General features: G+C 41.0%; 1 protein-coding gene across 1 annotated transcript; it reads left to right on the forward strand.

Annotated features, from left to right (window-relative positions):
- Positions 1-5,075: 5,075 nt before the first annotated feature.
- Positions 5,076-14,935, forward strand: T265_00807 (hypothetical protein; the record flags this gene model as incomplete). Its single annotated transcript, XM_009164679.1, has 3 exons — positions 5,076-5,282; positions 13,893-14,062; positions 14,656-14,935. 3 exons carry the CDS (start codon positions 5,076-5,078, stop codon positions 14,933-14,935), a joined length of 657 nt encoding a protein of 218 aa, XP_009162943.1.
- Between the last annotated feature and the right edge of the window lie 2,602 nt (positions 14,936-17,537).

Here is a 17,537-nt window from a genome sequence, read left to right on the forward strand (position 1 = left end):
TTGCCTCAAGTATATACCAAACATTTTTGTACTAAAATGCCATTTGTGATGAAATATATAACCCATTGACAAAAATGCTTCTTTTGCCTTTACTAACAATAAATTGTTAGATTTTAAACCGTGAGATATCGTCAGTCCTCTTGCAATAAATTGGACCCCATGGTTTCAAACAGATACGAATAATAAAGCTGATAGTAAGAGATATTGAGGAGAATGCTGATAACTCAGGTAATGTAGATGGTCGTTGGTTTGTTCTCTGAGCTGACGATTTGATTGCAAACGTTTCATCACCAATCGACGTGACATCATCAGTCCGCCTTTAGGGAGCGCAGTGAGGAGTAGCGATGGATCGGTGGTACATTTTGCAGGAACATGTGCCAATCGACAGTTACGGTAAAAGGCTTACTCAACGTTGTTGCTAGGGTAACACCGATCGGGACATTTTTAATGGATATCTCTTTCTTCCCCATTTGCAGTAGTGTTCGTATTTTACATAATATACCATCATTATTGTTGGTACTGTTGTTATATTGAGCTACGGAGAGTCGAGTGTGGATCATATGAGGTAAACCTGTGCGCCACTGGGTGAACTACAGAACACTTTATGAGAAATATGAAGGCATGCTTTTTTTGGTTAATGTCTTATACCCATTTGTGAATCACAATTCACCAGCTAACTGTGTCAGCCGCTGTTTGTTTGCTCATCTGTGCTTCTGTAGCCTTACCAGCTAAGCATCAGGCACTTACTAGTAAACTTGGCCTTGTTTAGTTTCTGAGCCATGTGGACGCTTTCAGAACACTAGCCATGTCGCTCACTTTGGTTTGAGCTGCGCACATATGGAAACCCAATGCGTCAATTCTAGCGGTTCTTCCCAGCATAAATCATACTTTCCAACATGTGGATCCTTAATGTGGGAACGTGCACTGCTCCTCGGTGTGTAAAACGACACGCTGTAATCTACCATTAATTGACTTTTTCATTTTGTAACAGATTTAGCGTTAGCTTATTTAAGATAGTTTAGTCATTCTGAAATAGGACTAAATACGCCCGAAAAATCCAATCTATTACTGAAAACGATCAAAATGGTTTAACGTTTTGCAAACGGGTAATTTATGCGAATTTGTGCGAATGGTTGTAATGGTTGTATCTTGAACACCTACCTGACGGAACTCTTTGAGAGCACTGGGGTACCATACTTTCTAAGTTGCTAATTCGTTTGGGTCTTACACAATCCAACTTAAAGCGAAGCGGAAAAGTGCTGAACATAGACCCAATGTTACTGAGACAGTTATCGCGTTACATATTTAGCTAAAAAAACTAGGCATAAGTGATTTATTCAGATTTTGTTGATATAGCATATCAGAACAGATTCGATTTGCAACCAGGTGATGTATTGAATCTTCGTCCTCAAAGGACCTTTTGCTTCATATTCAAGAAGCATGTAGCCTACAGAGATGAGGCTAAAACATCTTGTTGAATTTGGTCTTTCGGACATTCAAACATGGCCGCTTGAACGAGGATAGGGTCACTGAAAGGTCTTTCCAGTCGGTGACCTACTTGAACCAGTCGTTGACCTAAGATTTCAAAGTTTTCTCTGGCATATACATAGTAGTATAGAGGATCAATTCCTCTTTCGTTTCGACCGTTCACGCTTACTTTTAGCTTAGCGTTTTCTTGATCCTGAAGAAAAACAATGAGCGGTTTTGTTTTGAACGATGTGTTAAAAATTTGGAATGAAATATGCGGATTTGATAACCTAGCGTCCATCAATGTTAGAATATCCTGTAAGACAGTGGCTTCATCTGAAACATGATTGTACTACACCTTTATACACGCTGTTCGTACAATTAGCAAGAAAGAAACTCTTCGAAGAAATTGACATTTATGATGCACACAATCTCCTATGTCTCAGATGAACGAAATCTATCAACCTTGCTTGCATTCCTTGAAACCAGTTTAGGCTTGCTACATCTTCCACCAATTATCCCACAGCAACAAACATTACTTGGAAAATAGATTTATTAGTCCTTGTATTGTCTATTGAAAAAAACTGCTTGAAGAGTCCTCTGAGAGTCAAACAAGTGTGATTTTATCAGAGTTGGAATGATTCAGACGTCGTTCGCTCATATGTACGACTGACTTGTACCCATTTGAAATGAAAGTGATGAAACCCACACTTGAGTTATTTATCTCCTCTTTGTCCTTAAGTCTACCTCCATACATACTTCTTATTGAGGAAACAAGTGAAAAGTTTTGGGAACGGTGCAGTTTTTATACTGAGGATGGGCCTTGTGTTGTTTAATTTATGTACTATATGTGTTTATGAAACGATGTGACCAATCTACTTTACTAGGTGGGATTGGGTCCAGCACTTCCTACGAGCCAAAACGTTTGATACGGATTATAGCATCACCCCTATTTCACTGTTGGTATCACAGTTTATGGTAAGACTAGACTACAGCAAGCGCTGAACAATCGATCGCGACGGCGATCGATTGGGATTGATATGAGTACAAGGGACTGGAATTGGGGTAGAAGTTTGTGTGAGCCTTGGAGAGCTGTGTCAAACCTATGCCGTGATCTAGACCAAATCATTAGGTTCCCTTAGGAATAAACTCGCTGACGCAAATCTATGTGCGTTGTTTTTCATTTCCTTTAACCTGAAAATTTCTCACACTTACGCACATGCGTTCACACATGCACGGATTTGGCCGCTGACTGCAATAATATGTGATACGAATTGCTGTGTTCCATGAGTTGGATTGGTAAAAACAAGAGCAAAGTGTTACGGCCAGTGATCTCATATATGACTGTGCCCTGTTTCATTCCAGGCCTTTATTTGTCTTTCTTTCGTAGAGAAAACCTGTTTCATTGTTTTGTCGAAACCGTAATGATGGAAGTGCGCTAAATGGATTCTAGGAAAAGTAGCGTCTGAAAATAAAAAATCTCTCGCTGTATCGTGTGATAATATTTTATAAAATATGACAAAATAGTGGAAATAAAACGCTAGAAAAATTATTGGTTATTTAATTAGTTGACCACTCGAACAATGAGTAGTTATCAATAGTTTTTGTCTCAGAATTTCTTTCTGTGGGCGTTGAATATGGTGGTGTGATGTGTCCTGGTAACTGTTCAAAACAACCAAAGACACGTAATAGACACAATCAAAGACTAATGCCCCTTTCGTAACGAGGTCAATTCAATCCATATAAGGAACACCCTCAGACAGACATTGCTCTCTGTGCTCCCCAGAAACGGTCCATATGGGAAATAGTTTCAATAGTTTGCAAGACTTTTTGCTGGATTGGAAACAGATCAAGTTTTGTTGTTTCCCAACCTTTGGGTATCTGGACAGTAGTGCCAAATACGATGTGGGCTGTAGTATTCCGTAACAGCTGCCTCAAACAAATGACGTGAAAAGCTTTTTACTTCGAAGTGAACGTGTACACTCTTTATAATACAATGTTGGTAATTTGAAAACACCTGGTTCATACGTAGGTTAAAACTTGCCAGTGCGCTGTCACAAGGCGCACAAAAAATTTGCGCCTCAGTTAAGCTGAGAAGCATGGCAATTAATTATTGTTGGTAGTGTGAGGATATTTGGGATTTTTTGTGGAGATTTCGTCCTGTAAGTAAAGCTAATCTATGCTGAAAAGCCGAGAAGTACTGTACGGCTGTATCATCCTTATCGGGAATCATCAGTAGTGAGCATCTCATGAAACTCCGAAGAGTCGCGAACCCGCGACCTCCCGGCTAGTAGTTTGAACACTTAACCGTTCGGCCACGCTTCTCGGCTTTTACGCATAGACTGGCTTCATTACAGAACGAAATCTCCACAATCAATTATTGTATATTTAAATAACAATGTGGCTTTTGGCCAGCCAGATGTGTCTGATTGGTTAATCAACCCAGAAAATACCATTTGGGAGCAAAAGATCTAAATGGTTAAAACGGAGGGTGCGTAAGTAGTATGCTTGTCCCAAAGAAAAATCAGCAGCATTAAAACATATTTAGTTAATATCCTGAAGGCCTGCAAACACCAGTTATCATGTTGCTCGGCTAGTTCTGTATAGTAAAATGCTGATCCGCTGCTGGAATTGGTCTCTTCAGGATGCGTTGAGCACGGAAGAAGAGGATGGACCCACTTTCGTTTATTCGATGAACCCGATCGTCAGTTTATGCAGATGATCTGATAGGTTGGTGTAAATTAGACTAACTGTCGTATGGTATGGTTAACCCAGATTTCTACTTGGTGAGGATTAGAAAATGTGCCCCGTTTCAGTTCCTCATGCTACTCATGCCAGGTGCCCATTACGTTCCGGTGAAACATTGGATCATCTTCGTCTAAAGTGATCAACAACAGTCAGTTCAATTTATCCAGGAAACTGGACAACACCAGACATTTCATTAGGCAAAAACAATTACAATTGGATTTGGCATGTCTGACTTACGGTTTTGAGCTGAATTAAACTCTGTCCAAAGTACAGGGAATGTTTGTAGTGATTTCTTATTGTACACCTATTCGGTTCACGTAAATAGCGCACTTGAGACGAACGTTTCTGGAACGCACTTACTTGTAGTTTTGCCGTTCTTTTCTACAGGAAATTGCCGCAATCGTTAGCTGTATAGATGAATGTACTTTCTGGCGAGAAATGTGCGTTGGTGACATTGGAACTGTGAGTGGAATTGGGCGGCGGATTAAAAAAACCGTCTGATCATTTTTAGACCTAGTCTAGTGGCTGATCTAAGGATGATAAGGAATTCGGGTGTACTATAGATCAATTAAAATCTTTTTTGTTGTGAGTGGTCTCAAGATTTTCGGGGTGTTCATATTCACAGTACTCTCGCTTAAGCAGTCGGTTTTTTGTTCTGGTGAGTTCACACTAAAAGAGATCACTGAACTGGTGTTTCTCTCTTATTAGAGCTCATTGGCTGTGCATACCCTTGGCTGTACCGGGGTTTGAACCCTGGTCAGGCGGATCAATCCACAAGACAATTACTAGATCGTCATTTGAGTAGCCGTGCACATCGCTGAAGCGTAAACACGCCTGCCTGTTCAGACTTGAGAATTCAGATGTGTCCAGCTTGCGCTAGTGGAGTATTGGTAACACGCTTGCCTCACATGTCAGATGTCCGGAAGTCAAACACCCGAGGAAATGCATTGCTAATTAAAATATCTTCAGGTGGGTTCGGCAAATCTGTATTTAATAGTTCAACCGTTTCGGCAACTGAAAATAAACGGTTAATCTTAGTCTGGCATGAATTTGATGCTGCACAATTAGTTGGTTACCACCAAAGACAGAACAAACCACACTGAAGTAGGACACAACAAATTTTGGATTAAAAGAACTATTTATACCAACGATTAGCTGCTATTCTGGGGAATTCACCGGAACGTCCTAAGACAATTTTTTGTCTGCACCATAAGTAATCTTTGTCACTCACATATGTCGTCCCTAAAAGTGTGGCACTTTTGCTGTCCTGAGTTGAGCGGAATTTTTATAAGTATTTCGCAGTTCATGCGTCTGTCTCAGTGATAAGCGTTATTGACTGCGAAGGTGACCAAGTGTGCTAGGTTGCTTCAAATTTCTGCGCTTGACCGGTTTCTGAATGGCTCAACTGGTCACTGTACAAGAACCGCAGCTTTTTTGCCCTCACGCGTATACTTTATGCGGTTTTATTCATTCATTTTCTGGAAATTCCTACAAATTTTCCAGCATTTAAACTGGGTTCAACTTGCATCTTTCAGTGTTGCAGCTTTTTGCCCTCACGCGTATACTTTATGTGGTTTTATTCATTCATTTTCTGGAAATTCCTACAAATTTTCCAGCATTTAAACTGGGTTCAACTTGCATCTTTCAGTGTTTGACAAAATCTCTGCCATTAGGACAAGAGTGCAAAGATCCTAAGTCTGAGTTGAAACTCCCTTACCGTATGTGTACTTTCCTTATCACACTACCCTTACTCTTTGGGGAAGTTTAAAGTCTCGCATTAAACGTGGAGTTACTTTGATGAGCAAAGGAGAGTCTCAAGAAGTCCCTAGCCAAAATTTTAGCTAGCAAAACTCTGGTAGTTGTTATCTGTTCACCCAGAGAATCGTGTAAGATATTCAGCATCATTATAAACATATTCAACTTCTGACCACGCACACTTTCTGCACGAGGTCCAAGTACTTGCGAGATTCAGCACAGGTCCGAATCTGTTATTCATCACATGGCTTGGTATCTTGTTAAACCAGGTTATTTGCGTGTTGCGCTTCTTTCTACTTTACTTTGCTAACCGTCGGAGGCTTTCCCGATAAGCTAGAAGTTACTTGGTGATTTTATTATCCTGCTTGGGTTTTTGTGCTAATATTCATCTCTTGGAATGCCTGCACTATTTTTGTCTGGACTAGCTAACTCTCTCGTCGAAGCGCCGTTTACTCACATGCTAAGACCGGTTGCTTGTCGTGATTTGGATTAATGTTAAAAGACCGCATTTTATTGCGTTTTAGTTTGCATAGCGCCTATTATTGTAGTGTATTATTCTTAGGTGGAATTACTTTTCAGACTGACACCCCATCATCTTCTGGCAAATACGGCCAGTCAATTTGATTGCCAACCAACGTAGTCAGTCGGATGTGAGGGTTTAGTATGTGTGACGCAACTGGTAGTTATTTTTCAGTAATTACCGGCGTTTCCCAGTTCCAGCGGAACTGAACTTTCCCCCCTAGGACAAGTGTTTGTCATGACCACTCAGTATCAGACTTTTGTTGTTATGCTAGATAATGAATGCCAGAGAATGTCAGAGGCTAAATGACCCAATCCCTGTGGAGTATTTGCTCACGATTGTGAGGTCAAAAAACCAGATGTAGTTCCATAATGTTGGGGGGGGGGGATGATATCCATGTAGTGCTGCAAAGTGGTAGTGGAGAGGGAGCACTTACCATCAGCGATTCATATTTCCTCTAAAACAAAACGGACAAACATAGGAGCTTGGTTGCTTTTACTGACCTTGGAGAGTACTGTCAAATTTTACTGGGTCTTGCTCACTTGTAACTGGCGTTTCGTTACCTGAAACAAAAAAAACGAGGCCTGGGGTTGTGACAAGCGGTAGAATATTCTTTCTAACATTTTGATTTCGGGACACTCATCTGTAACACAATCAGGACAGGTTTTAGTAGCAGTGCTGGAAGTTGAAAATGCAGCATAAACCATGTGGATTAAATGAAAACTGCTGAGAACAGTAAATTTGTGTCTTGGAATCAATGGGATAATGTTTCAGAATGAAGAATATTCTTTTGGAATGGAATTTGTGCATTTAGGTGCTCTTCAAGTGAGGATACAGTTTGAGTAACGGTTTTATTGGGACCCATTTTTGACTTAGCTTGATGCTCATCCTACACACACATGCGAATAACTGTCCAGTTATGCATTTGAGTTTAATTATTTCATCCTGGGTGAACTTTGGGAGAAAGTGGGATGGAAATTTCACGTTTCTCATCTTCAAACTTTAAGATAGATTTCATACTTCCTTTGAATGTTCGTCAGCGCTTTGATAAATTGTTGGTTAACGGATAAATACTAGTACGCTGCATGAGGCGGACACCAAGGCTGACAGTATTTAAAGAAATGGATGAAGCACTGGGTTCAATCGCTTGGGGCAGGTACTGATCTCAGGGACAGAACCTGACGCGTAGTGCTTGGCTCCATACCCAACTGGCGGCTGCTCAAATAATAGTTTTTCTGAAATCAATCAGATCAATGACCGCAGAAATTTTCTGCAGTATGAACTGAATTACTCACCGTGTAAATTTTTTGTGTTTCCTAGGTTGAGGAATACAACCCGGTCAAACGAGTGAAGTCAAGCGAATTCAGAAAAACTAATAATGAAGATCAAAATACAGAGGTGGACAGTGGTACTTTAAAGCCCTTGTTTTATTTCTGCTCAAATTTCTACACAAGTGAGAGAACCAACATCAGGATTGGCTAAAGGTCTTTGCGTTGTAATCTGTTAGATTTGTTTCAAGCGTTTTATTAGTTGAAATCAGTTTTCTCTGGGTCACTCTTGGAGGAGCATAGTAACCAGTAGCACATGCATTCATCCGTCGAATCGGAATAACGGCAGTGGTTGGGTCCACATTTTCCGTCAACGTTAATCGACTGTGAAAGATCCCATTTTGACTTGAACGGGGTCAGTTGTATTCTCCCTTTTTTCGCTGAAAGAGCAGTGTCGCACAAGGTGCTTATTAGGTCACCAGCTTATCTAAAATTAGTCAATGGTGAAATTCTGACTTTAACTTTCTCTTGAAACCTACATCTTCCCTCAAAAGGAGATAATCCCACCAGTTGAGAGTCAATGAGCCGAAATTCGTTAGCTTAAGAAAGAGCACTTCGAAGGGCAGTCATATCTGAACGGCTGTCAGCATCTGGGCTTAGTATCTTCCCGCATCCACTGACTGCAAACTGATCAAAGTGAAGCTACTGCGCAAAATTCACGTTGACGAAGATACTGACCAACCAGAAGTATGTATGGGAAAGTAGTCAGTGAGTTTGCAGACTGTTGATTTACACTCAGTCGCATGTGCCACAGGAGTGTACCCCAACGGAGTAACTGCGTCACAAGAGCATTTTCGCGACTTTTTCGAGCCAGCTAATTTGCACTTTCAAAAGCGGCCTTTCAAGTAAACCAAATCATGTATGCACCACATACTTCGTTTGTCTATGCTTATTAGGGCTTCTAACTAGTTAGGGACATACCCTAGACCGGTACGGAGTGAAACAGGTGTAAGAATCGCATTATTCCTTCATTCGTGCAAGTGTTCAGTCACTCATACGGCAAAGCCGTGGCTGCTTAGGTCTAATTGAACGAGTGCGTATGAGAGATAACTTAGCAGCATAAAAATTTTCAAAGAAAGCGTTCGAAATAGGTTTGATAAGCGAACTTCATGGATTCGTTTTTGGCGGTAGGTAGTCAGTAAGCATGTTTTTTTAGGCTCGACAACGCCGGTGGATGCATTTCGCCACATACTGTATCTTGCTACAAAGCCAGAAATGAGAAGGCATAGCTTGGCAAAACGACGCTAAGTCGTATGATAACCTGGGTGGAAATGATCAAGCAAACGGAGTGAGCTTCACATGATCTACTGAGGCGTTCTCATATCAGTCAATCTGTTCTAATTCAGAGGTTGCGGAGTAGGCCCATCATATGCTTCAGACGAGTTTTTAATCCAGATTACTGCTTTTTCCATCGGACTTCTCAGATGCATCTACCCATTTTTCTCACTGTCCACCTTAGCTGGGCGCTTAAGTAATGATTTTCCATCACTGAAGAAATCGTTACATTCGTGCGTGAAAGCTCCTATCTGTAACAGCTTGGCATCCAAAAATGATTTTCCCGTCTACGGTGCGTGGTTCAATGGATAAGAAATTGTGGGTCTTGCGGGTTGGAACACGGAGCAAGGAGAACACGTACTGCCAAAACTGCAGTTTATCGGGCTGTCTAAATATGATCGTAAAGTTAAAATTCTGACCGTTTCCGAGTTTGGCATCTATTGTACAACCGACAATATTTGAGCCGTTTTTGCAAGTCGTTTTTAGCTCATGTTTCCATTGATATAACTAGGTTTGTATTGACCTTGGCTCGCATGAGAACTCTATTGATCGGAATTTGATCAGATAACTGAATCGGAAGGATTTTACGCGGGCATTGAAAATAAAACTTTGTCGAGAATTCTAATTTGTAATTGATGACCCATCCACGTTTCACTGAAACACAGTAGTGGAGACTTCTCATCAGCTTGGTACACTGGGAACATGGTGCCCAAGCCCAGAACTAATTTGTACCAAACGTATTTGTAAAGGCAATAGAATGCAGAAATTGTTCCTAAGAGATCCGACACCAAAACATTCAGAACGTTCAGGTAAAGCGTGTTCTGAAGGATATTTCAGGGCAAGGTACACAGGAATCTGGTAGGGGGTATGCAGAAAAGCCACAGAGCTATGCTCACTAAGATGGGCAATTGTGAGTGGTTATCAAGCATTTAGCTTATCAAAATGTGACAGTGATTGTGAAGCAAACACTATTTGAGTTAATACTGGGTCATCTTAACGAAGGACACCGTTTGCATGCATCTAAGTTGGCTTCAACGAACCCAACGATCGTGTTTCGACAGTATTCATAGAAATTGCCAACGAACATGTGCTGTTAGTAAGGGAGGCCAATTTTACTTTGGGTATTTAAATCGTAGGCAGTCATGCCTCAGCATCGTCTCGTCGAATAACACGATTACCAAGTTTCTTGTATACGTTAAATCTCTAACGAAATATTCGAAAGAGACTCGAAAGAAAGCAAACATTGTTTGGTGGTGTAACCCTTGACCATCAGTTCTATTCTGGCAATTAAGTCAAGTTCCCCTGGCCTACGAAGGATGATCATGGCGTGAAGATTCCAGGTAACTCTGTCCTCCCGATTATACCATGATCACTCGGTTAAACTTCACATTGTGCAAATATGTATTAGCACCACTGATGGGCTTACGGCCCAAAATCTGCTTGCGATAGCCCAACAACAAATTCTCAACTTGGAAGTGCTGGTTACTAACAGTAATTTTCAGGCCGACAAGGAGTCGGTCGGAGAATACTAAATAATTGCCTTAAAACTCTCCGGCCTTGGGGACGCTGTAAGCCTTCGGCAATACACTTTGCATATGGTTTGGTTATATCGTTCACACCTTGGTGAAGTCCTATTTCTAGTGGAGCCACTCACAGTCTCAGCGAGACTTTACAGGACAGATACCGTTCCAAATCCCTATAGGAGCATGCAACCCTGTACATCCTCATTCCACCGCTAATGTTCGTTGACTTGAATACGGTAAAGGACGCGAAGTGCAAATTTTTGGGGCAGTTTGTGTTGAATGCATGCTACCACAGCTCACGCACTCTAGCAAGTACGACTCTGCGGAGACCGTTCTTATTGTGTCTGTTGTGCGCATCCAACCGGCTATGGGTTATCAGCAGGGTTATCAGTCCAACACATCTACGAATCCCGGTAAACGTCAACTTGTAGAGACGCAAAGAGCTCCTACTTGACCGTACGTAACGCGCTAGGTGGGTCCATTCCTCGTGCCAACACAGAACCGTTAACATTACTTCTGTGAGATTATTTCTTTTTGATCTTCTTTAAATTCATCGTATACTGACCATTACGCAGTGTCAATACCATAGAATGCAACTGGTTAATGGTCTAAATCACCTAAACTTGGCCCGTGCTGCAGGCCGATCATATGTAGGAAAAATTTGGCTTATTGTAACAAAAGAAAGAAAAAATGCCGATCGAAACCTACCTTCTGTATCATTCATGGCACGTGTAGAACGATTGCTGATTGGATTGCATTCATTTTAGAGTAGTAAACACAATTTAAAATAAAACGCAGTTCTTAGTCACTTTGTAATGCTGCTCGTAGCTTATGATATCTGGGGCAATTAGAAACCAACGAGTTTTGGAAAGACTTACCGTGCAAAGACGGATTTGTTCCTGTTGGTATGGAAAATACGGATCACGCGTTGCAGCGCCAAACTAAAGTATTGTTGTTTCCAACAGTAGCAATGAGATATCGGTGGAAGACGAAATTACAATAGTTTCTCATCTACGTATAAGAAAATCCGTTCGGTTGAATTTAACTCTGTTGTGCACTTACATTAGTCGTACGCGATACCACTTTCTACATCTGCACCTAATCTAATTTTGTTCACTGACCAAATTTTTCGCCCTCTCTAAAACGGACCTTTTTATAGGCTAGACAGTCCTCGACAGACATTTAGTCACATTAACCAAGATAGCTCATTGCTAAACCTGAGAAACCAGGGTATTTCTCTTCCTCTAATCCTAGATGCAATTCCTTGAGTCAGCCTTCTTTAACTGGCTGATTAGGTGTTCATTTCATTGATAATTTGAGCTCGGTGCATTCTTTGTATGTATTGAATTCAAGGGTGACCGGAGACAAATTCATTCTGGTTTTCTGCTTACTTTGGTTACATTTTAGTAAGTTGCGGAATCTTGATAATTTAGAGTTAAAAGCGGTCTCTCTTGGGCGATATCCTCAAACAGCAAATTGATCAAACCTTGTAACACCTTGTTCAAAATAATGAAATGGGTCAAAAAACAAGAATCATTTGCGGCGTACAGGTCTTGTTCCTGGTCAAAAGGAATTAACCAGAGGAGTTACTTAGTAGACTAACCGCTGGTTCAGTTCTGTTCGCTTTTAAATCAGAAAATCCCTGCTCAACCGGTGTACGATACTCTATGCTGCTGAGACAAAAGAATCCATTATGGAGACGCAGACTTAGCACGCGGTGCAACAAGGTAATCTGGAATGAATGATCACCAAGAGGATTTGTAACTCACAGTGCACTGATGCGCGGCATACTAAGAATGAGAATAAAAAATTGGTAGAATCAAATTCAGCTGGAGATTGTCACTAAACAAGTATGCAAATGTTTAATATATTTACCAAGTCATTTTATGTAGGACCACAGTTTTCTCAGTGCCTTCTTAATACCGTGAACCTGAGTTTAGATAACCTGATGCGCTTAGACAAACCAGAAAGCTAATGAACGTTCAAATCAACTGATCTATCGAACTTTGACGCGTCATGTGCAGCTGAGAACGGGCTGCTTATAAAGCTCACGTGGAAAGTTCTAGGCGGGCCAAAAAGTGATAATGAAAATAGAACTCATCTGTCAAGGGCAAGTGAAGAACAACCACTTAAATCTGTCTCCACGGAAACGGCTATTCCATTAGCAGTTGTGACGTTCAGTTACGTTCGGAGCTGGTTCTCCTAATACAATTACACTTTGATAATAGTCTTCTTGATTTGGTTGTTAGTTAGTTAGTTAGTTAGTTAGTTAGTTAGTTAGTTAGGAGCTCATGAAATTGTAAGACCTATAAACAATCAAAGTTTATTGACGACACACTGAGCATATGCTGCATTACGGCGTCTCAAATTTCGTATTTTATGAACCAAACGAATTCGGTACGAATTTGGTACCATGAAATATTTGTCAGTAAAAACCTTAGTTTGCACCCCATAGAAACTGAAGATATGATACACACTGGAGCATACATTGAGCCAGATTGTAGTTTCAGATTGTGAAGTCCGTTCATTTAATGAGCCCTACAGTCGTATGAGCACAAATCAAGGACATGGCTGAAAAGCCATCCGTTACCGAGCTGAATAGTGTGCAGTTCCTATCTAGTATATTTTAGGTTTGAATCTCCCTTGAGGGAGAGGGTGTGCTCCACCCTACTGACGGTTACCTTGCTAAGGGTGAAACAGCTATGCTATTCAAATAAGCCCTGCTTAGCTTTGTACACCGAAGACTGTGTTCCACGTGCCCACCTGATACATCCACCTTCTTCAACTCATGGTAGAAGCATCAAAGTTGCGGGTTTGCATCCCTCGCTCATATCCCTGACTTGGCCATTACTGTCGAAATAGCTGTGTGACAGTACCATGTGTTTTGGTTATCAAACTGACCGAGAACTGTTTAATTGATCTTAACTGTTTTACACACCTAATTGTCCAAGCCGACAACCTAAAGTCCGATTGCGTTTGTCTCCTCTAAGATGTTACGTGACTTATCGAATACACGGAATAACTTAGACTGCTGATAAAGGTGTACCTTGGCAACATATTATTCACCACACCGCTGTTTTACTGAACCGGGTTTATAAGTGTGAAACTTTTCTGACCTAGGCCTTTCACGTCCCCGAAATATCACTGCCTGCTGGTGTGTTACTTTTTCTCGCTGTTTTTCAACTTACGCGGATTTCTAAACCTTTCCCACTTTTTCTGATGATTCCAAAAAGAAGTGATCCGATGCATCTCTCATCTAATGCATGCACTGCGCAGATAGCTCAGTGGTTAGAGCGCGAATTTACTAACCAGAAGGTCCGTGGTTCAAAACCGACCTCGGCATCTCGACTACTTTTGTCTAGGCTTGAGCAACGTGGCTGTATCTCGACCCTTGTGCATCCTCCTGGCGGCATGGCAGCTAGGATCCGAAGGGGTGTTGCAGCTGAGTAGACTGCTGTGATCAGCTGTTTTTCATTCAAATCGAAGTGCACTCCCTAACGACCTTTCTTTTGATGCTTGTTTAGTCCACCTGTTGTTTTTTGACTGAATATCAACACCATATAAAAAATTGGAGTGTGACCGGCATGTCGACTACTTTTGTCTAGGCTTGAGCAACGTGGCTGTATCTCGACCCTTGTGCATCCTCCTGGCGGCATGGCAGCTAGGATCCGAAGGGGTGTTGCAGCTGAGTAGACTGCTGTGATCAGCTGTTTTTCATTCAAATCGAAGTGCACTCCCTAACGACCTTTCTTTTGATGCTTGTTTAGTCCACCTGTTGTTTTTTGACTGAATATCAACACCATATAAAAAATTGGAGTGTGACCTAACCTTATATCTCGGTCAACTTATGCATTATGGAGACGTCATACTAATAGAAAAGTGAAAAAAATGTGGTGTTCCGAATTCTGTTCAGTAAAACTTACACCTTTGAGATCGAATTCTTGCTACAATAAAAATTCAAGAAAGACTTTTTGAAATGTGATTTACCTGAGCGACCATGTCATGACACAGTGTGTAGCACGTTATTTACAAAAACTAGACAATTATCTTCTCCTGAACGCGTCTTCTTGAACTGGATATTCATTGACTCCACTCATTCATTACTCAAATCCAAGCTAATGCTACGAGGCGACTCCACAAATTCCGCAACAGATCTCCCTTTTCAAGAGACGCAAAGTGAATTTACAAGAACAAAACGTACTTCCATGCCTTCCCATCAACAGTGTCACCGTTACACTAGTAGTAACCACTGGCATATGGCTGCCGTAAAACAGTTGGTGAAAACGATGTTGACAAAGTCGAAGAAAAAGAGGGAGTGAATATGGAAAACTAAAATACAAGTTCCTTGGAGAAAATGAGCCAAAGCAAGGCATTTATCTTTTCGGACAGTATTGATATAAGCACGTCTTGGTGTTAGGTCGGAGAAAAAGAACGTCGGTAGGATAGATACAACACCTTGTGCAAACTCTATCTAAGTCCAGCGTATGGTGCAAACCAGACGTTGGATTGTCCATCCTACTAGGGAGTGACAGTATGCCCGTCACGGGAGTCGGCTAAATAGCATGTTTTCAAGGTTTTTCAGTATGTACATTGACCGGGTTCAGTGGACATTTCCTACCACCAAAACCGATTTCATTATGCCTTTCCAAACCATTGCTTGCTGCCCGAAAGACTCTTGCCATCAGTGATTTTGTGCGGAGACAACGCTTTCAATAGTGATTGGTAGTTGGACTTGCATGGGGTATAGTCCGAGCATCTCAAGTTGGTAAGCACTATTTGATTCTCTGGCAACCAGTGGCGGAGAGGTTTCTTTAAGCCAGTTCGTGAACTGCCACAAAGGAACTGATGTCAACGACAGTGCGTTCTCCCAGTCGCGAGTGATTTGGGATGAATCTTTTTCTACAATGATCCGGCCGAAAGTTCGTTTAAAAAGGTAAGTCGTAGAGAGATTGGCATAGCGATTTTGACAAAATCTGTCAAAAAAGGCTTTTTCAACTATTTTCAGTGTTTTTGAATGATTTTGCAACATTTCCCAGGTTTTCGTTACCAGTTGGTTGCAATTTTAGAGTTTAGGGATAAATGTGGATATGAATGGACATTTCGTGAGTGCGTTAGAACAAGCAAAATATCACTGCCTACTTCGACAAAGCCCACTGAGTGCACCGAATCACCGAAGAAGTTTAGTTTAGAGTGGCAGCTCAAAGTGGCCTATACTCATCATTTGGTATACGTTGCAGTATATTTAAACCAGAAAACAAACTCAGCCGCCACCACTAATGTTGTGGACCACTAAAAATTTCGATAAAGAAGTAATTTTTGGGTTTCATTGCAAACTTTTGTATGCTACCTGAAACCGTATTGCTGATATCTATTAGTACTGTTGAAAAGTAACAAAAATCCCACCCACTCTTAATGGCTCTTGTCAGGTCATTTCAGCATTGCTGCACTGAGCAGTTCTCACGCTATCGATTAGGCTTTACTGAATATTACTGTGTGACTATGAAGGCCGGATGCATTACCAATTCTTTCCTTATAAGACGCTACGCGTCCACTAATGACAGGTATTTATGGTCTGCTTCACTGTATTGTACACGGGAATTTTCAGGGTAAAAAAACTAAATAAATTTTTTCTCAAAGCATTTAACTGGAAGATCATAAAAGCGTGAAGTTTAAACATCCACATTATGAAAGGAAAGACCCACAAGTATGTAGGCTCGAATCACCGTCCTACTTTTACCAGACGAGCGCTCCACCAACTGAGCCACCGAGGACGCTTTTTTCATGACACACAACCATTATATGCGAGTCACCAAGCCTCTGAATCAATGGTTGACGGTTTCCAGACAACAGTTAGCTATTTGATGCTCACGAAGATATAAAAACAATGCCGGCAGAACGGAATCATTTGAATTTTCATAGGCTTTTAACCTAGTGCTGTCGGAAAGTGTGGTTTTCAAAAAATCGTCCTAAAGAATGTAGACAAATTTGTCAATCCTGAGGAACATGGGGGTTATGTTGATGGATATGAAAAGTGAAATGAATGTTCCTAATATAGATGTTTGCGATACATTTCGACAAGCGTGTATTTCGGACTTGCAATGCGCGATGAGTCCCTTTTTGTGGTTTGAGCAAAACTCAAGGTTTATAAGGCACTTCCACAAACACAGCTGATAAACGTTTTATTTCAGCTTTGCCAGAGTGTATAATGAATCTATCCACTTTGGGAATGACACATAAGACAGTCTCATTTAATCAAATGACTGGCATATAACCATTAGCTTTAGAAATCTGGAAACAACAAAGAAATGCAGACATATCCGGTTTGAAGAACACAGCAGAGGAATTGTTTTTGAAACATGAAGAAATCGGGTTAGTGATTTGAGTAAATTTCGATGTCAAAATATATAACAAGCCAAGCAAACCTACCAGCGCATTCGACTTTCTCTTCTAAATGTAAAATGTATATGAAAAATCGTTGACTCTGTTTGACGTGAGCGAAAAGAGGTAAACCCTGTTTATCATGGAATAACACTTTGAGGGACAATTTAGAAAGCCTTTGGCTATATATTTTGAGAATAGTAAGATTGCCGTTTATCCCAAGTTGTTGCTTTCCTGCAGGACCTAGTACAGGTCTAATTGTTAATTAAGTGGCTCAGTGGTTATTATTTCAAAGGTTAGATGGCAAATCATACAAACTTTTACAGCTTGCCAAGCTGCAGCTGTAGGCCCCTGCAATGATATGTTTTTGGTAGACTTCGTCGGATTCTTATCATGGCTGATATAGGGTAATTTGTCATACTCCAGAAAGAAGGGTATGGTCTTGCTTCGTACCCAAAAGTAACCGAGAATTCTCAACTTTGCCAGAAGATGCAACTTACATACTAAGTGGTATTTCTCCCTCCTGTCCAACCTTTTTCGCTG

Source organism: Opisthorchis viverrini (genome assembly GCF_000715545.1).
Source record: "Opisthorchis viverrini unplaced genomic scaffold opera_v5_8, whole genome shotgun sequence".
In the NCBI taxonomy this organism is placed as follows: domain Eukaryota; kingdom Metazoa; phylum Platyhelminthes; class Trematoda; order Opisthorchiida; family Opisthorchiidae; genus Opisthorchis; species Opisthorchis viverrini.